At 31.4% G+C, this 16,020-nt stretch overlaps 1 protein-coding gene across 1 annotated transcript; it reads left to right on the forward strand.

The window, feature by feature from the left end:
- Positions 1-1,661: 1,661 nt before the first annotated feature.
- On the forward strand, positions 1,662-12,825 carry LOC111284656 (adagio protein 1-like). The gene is made up of 2 exons (XM_022873464.2): positions 1,662-2,330; positions 10,679-12,825. Exons 1-2 carry the CDS (start codon positions 2,107-2,109, stop codon positions 12,285-12,287), a joined length of 1,833 nt encoding a protein of 610 aa, XP_022729199.2. The 5' UTR covers positions 1,662-2,106; the 3' UTR covers positions 12,288-12,825.
- The last annotated feature ends 3,195 nt before the right edge of the window (positions 12,826-16,020 follow it).

A 16,020-nucleotide genomic window follows, 5' to 3' on the forward strand; every position in this document is an offset into this window, starting at 1 on the left:
TACGATATACTATTTTTTTAACAATTGAGCTTATAATTTAAGCGAATATTTTAAAGAGATCTATTAATTTAAACTTTATATAGGCAATTTTTTTATGTTAAATTACTATTATATTACATTTATTTTTACACTCTATTACGTTTATAATTTTGATAATTTTTTTAGTTGATTACCATTTTTAACCCATTTTGTTTATTTTTATTATTCTAATTACATATTTACATTAATACTTTTAATATTCTTTTAAAATCTTACATTTTATTTAGTTACTTTTGTATTGGTTTTTATATTTTAAGATAAATTTAGGCTTACATATTTAAGCTAGAATTTTTAAAAATTCAATTAATTTAAAGTTTACATAAACAACTTACTTACTTATTTGCATTAAAATAATATCAAAATTATGTTTTTTTTTTTCTACATTATGCATTCATTTTATGTAAAAAAGGTACATTTTTTATTCTTTTTCTCAAATGTTTATGTTAATATATTTTTAAAAAAATTTAACTTTTAAATTTTATTCTTTTATAGTCATATTGGTCTTTTATTTTTTAGTTTATGTGATTTTAACCATTGAGCTTATACATTTATGTCAATATTTATAGGTAAATTAATTTAAAATTTACATTGTCGATTTATTTTTTTATGTTAAAATAATATTCTATTACATGAATTTTTATCATTCATTATGTTGAAAATTTTTATTTATTTTTAGTTTATTATAATACTTTTTATCTATTTTACCTAAAAATATTACTTATTTTCATTTAAGTTACTAAACTTAATCTATAAGTCGTTAGAAAATAAATAAGAATAAAATATGCTCTTCAATTTTAAGTGTTAAGTGCAATTATATATGAAAAATTTTTATATTTTAATTTCAAATTGAAATAACTACAACATATAATTTTAAAATTTAAAAGAAATATAATATTTTCAAAGATTTAATTAATTAAAATAATTTCATAAAAAAAAAACTCCATGCATTGCACGGGTTATAAATTAATTAGTACTTTTATTAAATATATATATATATATATATAAAGTATGCTTGCAATTTATTAGACTTGTATTTTAAGTTTGAATTCTTAACATTATATGACTTATACATCATTACATAAATTATTTCTTAATTAAATACTAAAATTTTAGATTTCAAATAGTCAATACTTTCAAAACATATTTTTTATTTATAGTGTTCATATTTAATATTTAAAATTAAGAATTAAATTTATTTAAAAGTGATTTAAGATAATTGAATTGTGATGAATTTATAATAGGCTAGGATATTTTATATTTATAAGAAAATAAATATACCTAATGTAGTTAAAATAAATATATTTTAAATTAATAAAATTTATATGAAAATAAATCATAATAATTAATGCAAGACATGTGGTGATTATTTAAGACTATCTACATGTTAAAAGAACAGATCATTCATATTAGAATTTTTTTAAAGATTTTAATTTTTATATATTTATATAAGATATATAAAATTAAATATATAAATATAAATTCTATTTCTATTAATATTTTAATGTTTAAATATATCCTAGAATTAAATTAAATAAAAAAAATTTTGGTTACTAAACATAATATTTTATAATATTTCAAAGTGGAGCGGGGTTAAATTCAAGCTTAAAAAAAGGTGTTGGAAGTTCAAAATAGACGCAAGTCGAATCCGTGGTCGACCATGGACCTGTTCAGAAGTATCAAATCCCTAATTAAAAGATTAAAAGAGGGAAAGCAGAAGTGATGAAAAGCAAACCATATCCAAAACCCAAACCAAAAACCGGAGACCAAAAACCCATCTAAAGTTTGCCAGATTTTTCTCTCCTTTTCCTTCCCCTTAGGCCTTGGCTTAATTTGCCGAAACGTTGCTTACCACTCATTATCTCTCTTCTTTCGCACTGAACCCTCCCCAGTACTTTCCCAACAACGCTGACAATTCCAACTCCCTCTTCTTCTTCTTCTTCTTCTTCTTCTTCTTCTTCTTCTGCTATCCTCTCTTCTCTCTTTCGTTTCCCCTTTTCCTTTCTTTCTTCATCAGCTTCATGGGTTGAAGAAGAAAACCCGCCGCCTTGATTGCTTTTTTAGAGGTATATGGAGTGGGATAGTAATTCGGATCTGAGTGGGGACGAAGACGAGGGCTTCCTGCTCAACGATGGCGGCCCACTTCCTTTCCCTGTCCAAAACTTGCTCCAAACGGCTCCTTGTGGCTTTGTCGTCTCAGATGCCCTCGAGCCCGATCATCCCATCATTTATGTCAACACCGTCTTTGAGATGATTACGGGCTATCGCGCCGAGGAGGTTCTTGGCCGTAATTGGTCAGTCCCTATAACCTTTTCTGCTTGGTTATGTTGGTTGAAAATTATTATTTAATTTTTTTTCATTTCTCCGTATATCACTTGGGATTTCAAGTGGTGCTTGGATTCTTATTTTGCTTTTGAGTAGTGTATGAAATGAGAGCAGATATAATATACTATGTTTTAGGTCTCCTTGCGTTAGAATTTATTGATTACTGAAAACCCGTATTGGTTTTTTTTTTTTTTTTGGTTATTTGCCATTTGGTGTGCGTGGGGGGCATTTTATTTATGTGCTAAAGATTGTTGAACATATTCAAGATGGGCAGTATTAATTTTCTTTTTGACATATTGTTTGTTCTGCAAAGAGAAACCAAAAATTCCTTTGCAGTTTAATGAATTTAGATCTGTGAAGTGCTCTTATGAAGTTTCTATACAAGGGGTTTTTTAAGATATTGCCCTTGTTAATGTTTGAGGCAGCGTAAATATGCACATCATAACAAGTGTGTGTTAAAGCCCCTTATTATCTTTCCGGAACAAACTTAAAATTAACAGTGGTGGTATTGATTTCCGTAAATAGAATGTTTGGTGGGAATATGTTAAAAAGTATATATTAACTAGAAAGTAACTAATCTGGGGGATATTTGGTGTGAACTTTCAGTTGGAATGGTATGAGGTGTTATGTAGTTATGGTAGAGCAGGCTTGCGTACACTAGAAAGAGAACTTTCAACTTGATGTATCATTTTTGGGATTCTTAACTAGTTTGTCATTAGGAATTATACCTTTAGAAGTGTGGTGTAGTTTTTTTATGGCATATCACTAGCTTTATGATAGTGATATTGAGATTAGGGATTGGAAGCCTTTATCAAGTGGTCATGCTGGTACTATCTTGTTGATTTATCTATTTCTTCTTAGTTCATCTTGATTGCATTAGACATTCAAAAGCTTCAAATTCATCCTACATGTTGATAATAAATGTTGCTGCCCTATGGTGCATCTTCTGTTTTTATATTATATTTCCTGTTGTTACTTTCTAAAGAAGCTACCCTTGATGTTAAGGTATCATAGTGGAGTGTTCTTGATTAGGTAATAATTATTTAAGTGGGAAATATTCATGAATCATACCAAAAAAAGTTAATGTTATATCATTGTTAAAATGTTTCTGATATCTGTAAACTAAATCTTATATAGTATTTACTAAAGATAGGCTTTTTACCCAATATACCAGCATTTAATACAATTATGAATTGAAGAAATATTTCTATAATATCTTCCTTTATTTCATGAGCACTCTCTAAAATCACAAATGAATTAACAACCTTAGTGCTCCTTTTGAATGTTGCACTAAGCACAGTTTGTTGTAATGTGGTGGTCAGAAATTTATGTTTGGAAATTTATAGCAATATCATTAACACTCTACTTTGTCATTTCAATATCTATAGGGTTTAAATGTTGAAGCTTATCTGAAGGGAGACTTGAGTAAAATATGTGAGTGGGACCATAAGTACATCGTTCTAACTGACTTCTAGAGCTTAGCATATAGAGTTGATGCAGTAAATTGAAGGAAATTTTTTCATCATAAAGTTATGTTGTATGATGAAAATATCTTGGTAGTATCAGATGATACTCAATTACATACTTGCTTCAAAACTATCATGGTAGTATCAAATGAGACTCAATTTCATACTTGCTTCAGGAATCTTATTGCTGTGATAAAACGCACTTTCACAAGTTTGCTCAAGCTTTCAATTGCCAATACGGGGTGGATCTCATACAAAGCCTTTTTGGTGAACTAGAGCTTAGCAACTTATGACTTTTGGTTTCGGACTGTAAAAGAGAAATAGTTTGGGGTTGATATTTGAATGCTTGAAATGACTGTTCTTATAATTTATCAGATGCTTGAATCTTCTGGCTAGCAAACTTGTAGGTTGGCAGAGTGGTGGGGAAGGATCGGGATGGGTTCTTTTATTGAGTTTTTAAGATTTGCTAGTGTGATGATATAGGATTTCATTTAAGGAAACCTGGGAACAGGTAGATCATAATTTAATGAGGAAAATTGTGCAGAATTAATCTGTGGTATGGGCATAATAAAAATAATAATAATAATAATAATAATAATAATAATAATAATAACAACAACAACAACAAACAAGGCTGAAAAGTAGAAAGAGAGAAAGAAGATTCAATTTAGGAGAAGAAAAGCATGCACAATCTTGCCTCTGTACTTACACAGAAGTGCTTGAAATTCTATCAGCTCAATCCTTCCAAGTTTAGATATATGCTTATATAAAATAAGTGTATGTGTGAATTTGTATATGTGTCTGTTATGTGTATGTAGTTCTTTTTTATTATTTTTCTTTTTAATTCTTTTCTTATTTGTGTGCTTCTATGCCGCAAGACTCTAAAATAAATATGGAAGCATATTAAGGACTAGTAACAAAAATATGGATGATACCAGACTCAACTCATTTTGAAAACTCCTGTGAATAAGCTGAAAAAAAAAAAAAAGATACTTTGATGGAATTGGGAACAATTAATTATTTGCTATTTGTTTTTATCAAAATATGTGTAATTTGAAGAAACATAATATATATTTTGTTATATATGTTGCAGGGTGTATATTTTGTTTGTGTGGTGGAATTGGAATAATAGTACCGCTTCATTCTTATGAAGAGACAGAGCTTAAGTATTCAATGACTTCATTTGTGTTTCTGAGATATCTTCGCTATGATGAATTTTTTGTATTGCCTTTTAGTCATGTCTTCTTTTGATTTGTTGGATTGTTTCTGGTGTAAGATAATTTGTCTTCTTTTTTCTGCTCTTAGTTATATTTTTTATCAAAAAGACAGCAAATAGAGTATCTCTATAGCATTTACTGTGGAAACTGAATGTATATTGAAAAACTGCTTATTTGAATTATACAAGAATCTTAGGTTTATATACAACTAACTAGGGGTTAAACTAGGAAACTAAATCTTCCTTAATTCTAGGGATACAAATACTTAATTCTAGAGATACAAATATAAATATACAGATTACAAGATTACAACCAGCTGTAAATAAGTGTTTTCCCACACTCCCCCTCAAGCTGGTGAATAGGTGTTTTCCATTCCCAGCTTGGAAATAATTCCTTGAAATGTTGCACTGCTGAGACCTTTAGTCAACACATCTGCAAGTTGACCCTTGGTTGATACATAAGGTATACAAATCAACCCACTGTCTAGTTTCTCCTTTATGAAATGCCGGTCTACTTCAATGTGTTTTGTTCTGTCATGTTGTACAGGATTGTGAGCAATGCTTATTGCAGACTTGTTATCACAGTAGAGTCTCATTGGTCCATCCCACTTGATCTTCAAGTCTTCTAAGATAATCTTTAACCATAGTAGTTCACAAATCCCTTGAGCCATTGCTCTGAACTCTGCTTCAGCACTTGATCTTGCCACCACATTCTGTTTTTTACTCCTCCAAGTCACAAGATTACCACCTAAGAAAGTGCAATAGCCTGAGGTGGATCTTCTATCAGTTACTGAACCTGCATAATCAGCATCTGTATATGCTTCTAGAACTAACCCTGAATTTCTTTTGAATAAGATACCTCTCCCAGGGTTGGCCTTCAAATAGTGCAATATACGGTAGACAGCCTGTAGGTGCACTTCTTTAGGACTATGCATAAATTGACTTACCACACTCACAGCATATGCTATATCAGGTTTAGTATGTGAGAGATAAATGAGTCTTCCAACTAATCTTTGGTACATCTCTCTATTTACAGCAGCATCTTCATTAGCTTCTCCAATTTTATGATTAGGATCCATAGGGGTATTTGCAGGTTTACATGCAAGCTTCCCAGTTTCCTTCAAAAGATCCATCACATATTTCTGTTGTGAGATAAAAATACCATGCCGTGAGTGAGCTACTTCAATTCCTAGGAAGTACTTCAATCTCCCTAGCTCTTTTATCTCAAATTCTCTAGCCAAACACTGTTTTAGAGATTCTCTCTCTTTTTCATCATCTCCAGTTACAATTATATCATCAACATACACTAATAGAACTGTGACTTTCCCTGAATCAGAGTGCTTGATAAACAATGTGTGATCTCCTTGACTCTGTTTATATCCCATTACTAGCATCACTTTGGCAAATCTCCCGAACCAAGCTCTAGGAGACTGTTTAACGCCATATAAAGCCTTTTTTAGCCTGCATACTTTGTTTGCTTCTAGATGACCTTCAAATCCCGGTGGAACCTTCATATATATTTCTTCTTCCAAATCACCATGTAGAAAAGCATTCTTTACATCAAATTGTTGAAGCTGCCAATTGTAATTTGCAGCCAATGATAACAAAATTCTAACTGTATTCATCTTGGCAACTGGAGCAAAGGTTTCCTGGTAATCAACTCCATAAGTTTGAGTGTAGCCCTTAGCCACTAACCTGGCTTTATACCTTTCAACAGTACCATCTGCCTTGTATTTTACGGTGAAAACCCATTTACACCCCACTGAATTTTTTCCTTTAGGCAACTCTACCAGTTCCCATGTCTGATTTTTCTCTAAGGCCTCCATTTCTATTTTCATGGCTTGCCTCCATTTCTCATTGGATAATGCCTCGGATAATGTAGTTGGAACAGAAATAGTGTTTAGGCTCACAAGAAAATTTTTGTGGGATGGTGAGAATTTTTCAAATGACACAAAATTAGATATTGGGTATAGTGGATGCTTGGTACATTCTCTGGTTCCTTTCCTAATGGCAATAGGCAAATCATAATCACTGGTTATAGTTTTAGGAGATTCATGCTCATTTTGAGAAACAGAGTCAAAAACTGTAGTTACCTCATTTCCAGAGTTAGGATCAGGCTCTTGGACTGGCACTGGTTCAGGATCTGGAACTTTCCTTCTTGAGTACACCTGTAATTCCTTCATAGAATCAAGAATAATATTATCCTTTGTCACATCTTCTGTATTTGGAATGGGTTCAGACTCAAATTCAGTATTTGACTTGGGCTCAGCAGAAACAGGTTTCGACTCAGAAGAATTAATGGGTGTAAATGTTGAAGAAGGGGGCAAATCAAGCAAAAAGAAGTCTTTATCCTTATCTTCCATGAATGAAGTCTCCCCCTGAAGATAAGGTTGAGTAAAAAATGGTTTATTTTCTTCAAAAGTCACATCTGCAGACACATAGAATTTTTTGGTAGGAGGATGATAGCACTTATATCCTTTTTGAGTTGAAGAATACCCCACAAAAATACACTTAATCGCTCTTGGATCCAACTTTCCCCTGTTATGACTGTGAACATGAACAAATGATGTACAACCAAATATCCTAGGTGTGAGATTGTTTGTGGTATTGAGGTTGGGATAAAATTGTGAGAGTAGTTCCATAGGAGTTTTAAATCCCAAAACTCTTGAAGGTAACCTATTTATAATGTATGTGGCAGTGAGAACAGCTTCCCCCCAATAAGATTTAGGTACATTTGCTTGAAAAAGAAAGGCTCGGGTTGTGGCTAGTAAATGACTGTTTTTCCTCTCTGCTACTCCATTCTGCTGTGGAGTATTAACACAAGATGACTCATGGATAATCCCCTCTTTTTGAAAATAGGTGGATAGACTATGGTTGAAGTAGTCTCTTGCATTATCAGACCTAAATCTCTTGATTCTCACTCCAAATTGATTTTGGATCATGTTTTGGAAGCTTAAAAACACACTATTCACATCTGATTTAGATTTAAGTAAAAAAACCCAAGAGACCCTAGTACAATCATCTATGAATGAAACAAACCATCTCGCACCAGAAATATTAGGAATTGTAGAGGGACCCCAAATGTCACTATGAATCAAGTAAAAGGGAGTAGAACTTCTTTTGTTACTGATTGGAAAAGACACACGTCTATGTTTTGCAAATTCACAAATATCACAATGAAAATCTTCAACATTTAATCCTTTGAACAAAGAAGGAAACATGTTTCTCAAGGTTCCAAAAGAAGGATGTCCAAGAGGAAAATGATAAAGCCAAATTTTGTCTTTATTGGAAGATTTTTCAGAAAGAAATGACAAAGGTAAACTATTTTTGATACTACTTGTGCTATTTGATGTCTCAAGATAGTATAGTCCATCCTTCTCCTTAGCAAGTCCAATCATCTTCCCCGAACTCTGGTCCTGAAATTCACAATAAGAGGGATAAAAAGTTACTTTGCAATTCATATCTCTGGTAAGTTTTTGTATAGATATCAGATTAATAGATAATCCAGGAACATGAAGAACATTTTTTAGAACAAACGAGGGATTAACTTGAACATCTCCTAATCCTGCCACTGTGGTAAGTGAACCATCAGAAACAACAATTTTCTTATTACTAGGACACAGGTTATATGTACTAAACTTTTGTGAAGAATGTGTCATGTGGTCTGTGGCTCCTGAGTCAATGACCCAAGAACTCGTAATAGGCTTAGCCGAGACATTTAATCCATGAGAACCAGAAGCTTTACCTGAACTAGAAACTTTACCCAAAGAACATACCATAGTAGGCTTTTCAAGGATTTTCAATAAGTTTCTCAGCTTTTCAATCTCTTCCCTGTTGAACTCTCCTTGTTTCTGAGACATCTGTAGTACTCTAGTGATTTTCCCAGTTAACATTTTCTCAAATTGAGGTGTAGTGATATCTTTCTTTGAAAGGGTTCGGCAATGAAGGCCTAAACAGGATTCGGCAATGAAGGCCTAAAAAAGTCAGCAATGAAGGCTAAAAATTTTGCTTCCCAAGAAGAGCCTAAAGCTCTGATACCATGTGGAAACTGAATGTATATTGAAAAACTGCTTATTTGAATTATACAAGAATCTTAGGTTTATATACAACTAACTAGGGGTTAAACTAGGAAACTAAATCTTCCTTAATTCTAGGGATACAAATACTTAATTCTAGAGATACAAATATAAATATACAGATTACAAGATTACAACCAGCTGTAAATAAGTGTTTTCCCACATTTACGAATAATGTATATGATTTAAGCATGTTGCCACCTTTTTCGTGGTACTGAATCAATTAAGATATATCTATATAAATATAAATATATATATATATATATATTGAAAGGAACAGATATTCTTCTTTACCAGGTAAGTGCATTTCCCCTCTCCATTTATCTGATTTTCCTTGCTTCTTTTAATGCAAAAAGTGAAAATAGGTAAGGGAAATGGGATTTAGCAAGTATGACTCCATCCATTTAGAGGAAAATAGCATTAGCGTCTTTTAATTAGTTGAAGTCTGGATTTGGAACAGAGGTGGCAAAGTCAAACATGATGCAATTTTTCCTCTTTATTTTTATTTTCTTTATTTGGTTAGAAATAAGTTTACTTTGTTAAAGTTCAACCAACTCAAACCAATCAGACTCTGCAATTGGCTGGTTAGAATATGTTAATTTCTACTTTGTGGGTTTACATTGTGGGTACAGCTCACCAATACATATGACAACAGTTTGTCAGGTAGCCTGAAGTTGTGCACTTGTCTAAATGTTTTTTTTAGTTGCCCTAGCGGTGTATGGTGCTTGCACATTAATTTCTCCATCGCTTTACTGCTACAGCTAGAAATTTAGAATAATTTCATATATATTGTGCAGTTAATGTACTTTATTTAAGATATTAGCTTTTGGATTTCCTTGCAAGGAAACGGACCAATTAAAGTTGTTTTAATTTTGTAAACTTCCAGCCTGAGATGTTCTACTAATGTGGTATTGTTTTCAAGTTACACTTCTTTTGTGATCCAGGATAATAATATTTCTGTGGATCTACAGGGTTTTAAAAAGTGTGTTATCTTTACATATATTACATATTGTACAATCAAATGCTTTTGGAAAGTGTTAACATTAGTGGTACAATTGTGCTTCCCCTTTTTCTATATATTCTGTGTTGTTTCTACTTTCCTTGGAGATTGTGAGGCATCTAAAGTTGCATATCTGTTTGTGTCAGTAATTTTATGCTTATTGGTCATAACTGCACAATCGAACAAGGGAAGGGTTAAAGGTGATGACTGTATGTTGTGTTGTAACTTTGCTTTAGAAGGTTTTTCTTTAAAATAAAATTGTATCCTTTTGTGTTCTTTGATCAATTGATGGAGCTTCATTTTAAATTTGAAAGCTCATACCCCCTCCTTGCCCTCTTCCTCTCATATATTGTACATTACTTACTATAAATCATCTTGAAAGTTTTTGCTTATGGTTCCTGTTTACTTCAGCTACGCACATTGCCACCCATAAATTTTCTTGTTAAAAAGAAAAATAATATTTAGTGTTCATATTGTGACAAGTTGCTGATTGTTGTAAGTTGGTCTGCTCTCTCTTTTTTTTTTTGTTTCTTCCTGATATCTATGTATTTTGTATCAGCCGTTTCTTGCAATGTAGAGGACCATTTGCAAAAAGACGACATCCATTGGTGGACTCCACAGTTGTTTCAGAAATACAGAGATGCCTTGAGGAGGGAGTTGAATTCCAAGGCGAGTTGCTGAATTTTAGAAAGGATGGATCTCCATTGATGAACAGACTGCGTCTTACTCCTATATATGGAGATGATGAGACAATCACTCATGTTATTGGGATCCAGTTCTTCACAGAAGCAAACATTGATCTAGGTCCAGTGCCAGGATATTCAATAAAGGAGTCTATGAAGTCATCTGATCGTTCTCGTTCTGGATTTTCTGCTCTTCATCCTGTTGTAGTTGGGGACCGAAATGTCTGCCGTGGGCTTTGTGGGATATTGCAATTGAGTGATGAGGTACTGTCTCTCAAGATACTTTCACGACTGACACCAAGAGATATTGCATCAGTTGGTTCTGTCTGTAGGCGATTTTATGAACTGACAAAAAATGAGGATCTTTGGCGGATGGTCTGTCAAAATGCATGGGGTTGCGAGACTACTCGTGTTTTAGAGACAGTTCCTGGTGCAAAGAGACTTGGGTGGGGTGGGCTGGCAAGGGAATTGACCACTCTTGAAGCAGCTGCATGGAGGAAGCTTACTGTTGGAGGTGCTGTGGAACCTTCACGGTGCAACTTTAGTGCTTGTGCTGTTGGGAATCGTGTTGTACTTTTTGGTGGTGAAGGGGTAAACATGCAACCGATGAATGACACCTTTGTATTGGATCTAAATTCCAGCAACCCAGAGTGGCAACATATCCAAGTGAGCTCTCCTCCTCCTGGTCGTTGGGGTCACACACTATCTTGTGTAAATGGGTCTCATCTGGTGGTATTTGGAGGCTGTGGAAGACAGGGCCTGCTCAATGATGTTTTTGTGCTAGATTTGGATGCAAAGCCTCCAACCTGGCGAGAGATCTCAGGATTGGCTCCTCCGCTTCCTAGATCATGGCACAGCTCCTGCACACTTGATGGGACCAAGCTGATAGTTTCTGGTGGTTGTGCAGATTCAGGAGTACTTCTTAGTGACACTTTCCTGCTTGATCTTTCAATGGAGAAACCTGTCTGGAGAGAGATACCAGTAGCATGGACCCCACCTTCTCGTTTGGGCCATACAATGTCAGTATATGGTGGTCGGAAAATATTGATGTTTGGAGGTCTTGCTAAGAGTGGTCCACTCCGGTTTCGGTCTAGTGATGTATTCACAATGGATTTAAGTGAAGAGGAACCATGTTGGAGATGTGTAACAGGGAGTGGAATGCCTGGTGCTGGGAATCCTGGCGGCATTGCTCCACCTCCAAGACTTGATCATGTTGCTGTGAGCCTTCCTGGTGGAAGAATTCTCATCTTTGGCGGGTCTGTTGCTGGTCTTCACTCTGCTTCCCAACTTTATCTCCTGGACCCAACTGATGAAAAACCTACATGGAGGATACTGAATGTGCCTGGGCGACCCCCAAGGTTTGCTTGGGGTCATAGTACTTGTGTTGTTGGTGGGACAAGGGCCATTGTACTTGGCGGTCAAACAGGTGAGGAGTGGATGCTAACTGAGCTCCATGAGCTGTCACTGGCGAGTTCAGTTATTTGATTACAGTCATGGCTAATAGATGATATGCAGATGGAAAATAGTAATCTGTTATAAAGGAGTCCCGACTCAAAACGAGTCCCCGACTCCAAGATGAGATAGAACTCTGAGAACTTTGCTTGGTGAACATTCTTGGGTCACTAGGAAAGAGAAGGAAAAGAAAAAAGAAAAAGAGAACTCTAGACAAACATTCCTCTGGTCATGCCAGGACTTTTGTAGTAAGCTGACTGTCCCGTGATGCATTTTATTGTATGAGGTTGTTCTGGCTCGGGATAAACTTTGAAATGACTGACTTGGAAACATGTTTGTTTTGTTTTTTTTTTTTTTTTATTGGGTAAGGTTTGTGTGAACTGCCTGACAATGCTCACAATGGATTTATTCTTGGTTGTTAGGATTGACAGACAGACAGACTGAGACAGGTAGGTAATTTATATATGTAGGTATTAGTTGTTGTGCCCCATCAGTTTATTTTATATTATTCTGTAATTAAAAAAATTGCAAAAAAGGATGCTGCATGTTTATATGGTATTCTTTTGCTTTAGTTTTTTGTCATGTCATAGTAAAGGCGGAGCTCTGCTTGCCATGTTTCTTTTAACCTTTTGTTCACTTTGTTCTTTAACTCGATTGGAACTTTTACAGCTTCATTGTTTCTCATTCTCTCCATTTTTTTCTTATTTTTACGGAAACAGTTTCAGTTTGTTCGTGAAAAATGTTTGAATCTTGGAAAGTTTATAAGTAGACACCAAAACATATAACATATCAAACTAACAAGACCAAGGTTTTCAGCAGTGCACAACATCAATTGCGCTCACCCTAGAAGCAAAACATGTAAATCCCTTTTTTTTTCTTTAATGAAAAAGTATTATTTTTTATCAGGTCAATTATAATTTAAAGACGTCAGATTATTATAAAATTTTTCGAAGTTGTTACGTTAAGTTTACTATTTTAATTAGCTCATAGCAGTTGATACTATTACCCAACGTAGCAACTATGATGATGTTGCATACTTTCCCACTACAGTTACTCGTCGTACTCTCATTTATAGAACACAAAATTGAGTCATATTCTAACTTATAGGAAGGATTTATGTAATTATTTAATTATTTTTTTCAATTTTACAATATATGACTCTGAAGAAAGCGCTAGTAACAAGTTTTACAGTTGTTGATCATAAACGGTAGAATTGGAGCATTTCATTAATAATTATTATAATATAATTAATTGATCATAATTTAAAATTATACAAGATTTATCAAAATTTTATGTTGAGCTCACATTTATAAGTAATGATCTCTACATAACTTTTATTATTGTAACTTGATATTTATATGATTGTAATAAAAATAATTGTAGATGAAATGTTTCAAGTATAAATTTTGATAGAGAGTCAAGAATGTTTGTTATTTATCTATAAAGCTAAAAAAATTTACTTAGATTTGAAAATTTTGTTCAATATTTTTTAATTTAATCTAATTTGATAAAAAAATAAATAATTCAAAATCATCCAATTTGAATTCAAATTAATCCAAATTCAAAATAACTCAAATGATTCAAAAAATTATTTCAAAATTAAATTAATTTAACTTTCAAATGTAATAATTTAGACTACATGATTCAAATCCCTTGATTTCAAGTCAAATAATCTGAATGTTAATTTCAAAAAATTAAATTCAAAATAATTTAAATCTAAATGAGTCAAACTCAAAATGACACAAATTTCCTTTCATCCAAATAATCCGACTCGAAATGATCAAACCTTTCAATTGCCACTTCTAACTTGAATGATAATCCTTTGGGTAAATATCACCCTCTTATGAGCTATGATAAACAAATTTCAAAGAACTGAAAGAAAAAAATTGAATATCATCAATGTCATTTATTTATTTATATATACTATACATGAAAATTTAGTTCAATAATTTTTAGGTGACACCTATAGTTTTTCTTGCCTATAGGGTTATTTTTCATTTGGGCAAACTACATGATTAGTCACTAAAGTTTTTGTAATTTTTTTATTTTGATTACTTAATTATAAAAAATCACGATTTGATCATTAATATTTCATAAATTTAATTTTTTATCACTCAATCATTAAAAATTAACAATCAACTAATGTGACATTACCATATAATCTAACATTCACTATGTAGCAATGTCGTTTCATTTGACATATCACATGACATTAATGACTTGCATTATAATATTAAAAAAATAAAATTTTAATATTAAAAAAGATAAATTACATGCCTAATCATTTAACTTTTGAAAAATCATAATTTGATCACCAGCATTTATAAAATTTACTCGTATTTTGATTTTCATTGCTAATGAAATTTAATATAATAAATTATTTTATAACAATTATTTTATTACTAATCATGTCTCACTATCAACATGGTATTACATTGATTTGGTCACCAGTATTAGTGGAATTTAATATAATAAATTATTTATTGTTTATGCTATTTGTATTAAAATATCTTGAGATAATAATCAAATAAACTCTTAAATTTTTTATAAAAATATAAACGTACAATCAATCTTTTATTAAATGAAATTAAGGTTATAAACTTTTATAAAATATATTTTTAAAAACATAAAATAAAAAATTGATAATATTTTCAAAAAATTAATTTTTTAAAAAATAAAAAACTTTTTGCAAGATTAAAAGTAAGATAAGATGATTTTTTTTATAGGTCAAAATTACTCTTCTTGAAAGTAAATGTGATTTATAATTTTTATTATAAATATAATTCAAAACTTTTTAATAAAAATATAATTTATAATTTATATTGTTAAGAATGAAATTTATTTTTGCAAAAAAATAATTTTTTTAAAATTCATTTTAAAAAATTTTATTTTATTTTATTTTTTAATCAATTTTATATAAATTCATACCCTTAGTTTCATGTAACAAAAAATTGTGGGCTTATTTATATTTTTTAATAAAGTTAGTGAACTTATTTGAGCATTATCTAAAGATATTTCAATATAGATAATAAAAATAATAAAATAATTTATTATATTAATTTTTACTATCATTGGTGACAAATTGTTGTCATGCCATGTGACGGTGAGACATTAACAATAAAAATCAAAACATTAATAAATTTCAAATTATGACATTTTAAAGTTGAGTTATCAAAATAAAAACTTTAAAAAAATTAAGTGATCTAAACATGTAATTTACTTTTTTCAATATTTGAATATTTATTTTTTTAAAAAAATAATATTACCATGTAAATTGTCATGTGCTATGTTACATAGACATATAATACCTCGTGGAAAATGTCAGATAACGTGATAATGCCATATAAATAGCCGTTAATTTTTAACAGTTAAGTGACTATAAAATTAAATTTCTAAAATGTTAGTGATCAACTTGTAATTTTTCATAGTTGAGTGATTAAAATAAAAAGTCAGGAAAATTTTAGTGACTAAAAGTGTAGTTTACCATTTTATTTTATATACTAGCTTGTTATCCATGCATTCGCACGGATTATTTTTATTTTATTTATATTTAAATAAAAATAAAATTAATATTATTGAATTATTTATATGTTCAAAATATATGTAAAATATAAATAGTATAATTAAAATATCAAATCATAATAAAACTAAAAATTTTAATTAAAAATTTAATAAACTTTAAAATATACGATAAATAATATTGAAGGAAGAAAAAACATTCAGAATTTATTGTCAATAATATTATTAATTATACCAACAAAACATT

This window comes from Durio zibethinus, chromosome 6 (assembly GCF_047325235.1).
Source record: "Durio zibethinus cultivar Kanyao isolate XHJ-2024 chromosome 6, ASM4732523v1, whole genome shotgun sequence".
In the NCBI taxonomy this organism is placed as follows: domain Eukaryota; kingdom Viridiplantae; phylum Streptophyta; class Magnoliopsida; order Malvales; family Malvaceae; genus Durio; species Durio zibethinus.

What these genes read in the sequence shown, in the direction of transcription:
- LOC111284656 (XM_022873464.2), top strand. Translation starts at nt 2,107, where the DNA reads ATGGAGTGGGATAGTAATTCGGATCTGAGTGGGGACGAAGACGAGGGC. An exon ending in GAGGTTCTTGGCCGTAATTG is followed by an intron (nt 2,331 to 10,678) that starts GTCAGTCCCTAT and finishes ATTTTGTATCAG; the next exon opens with CCGTTTCTTGCAATGTAGAG.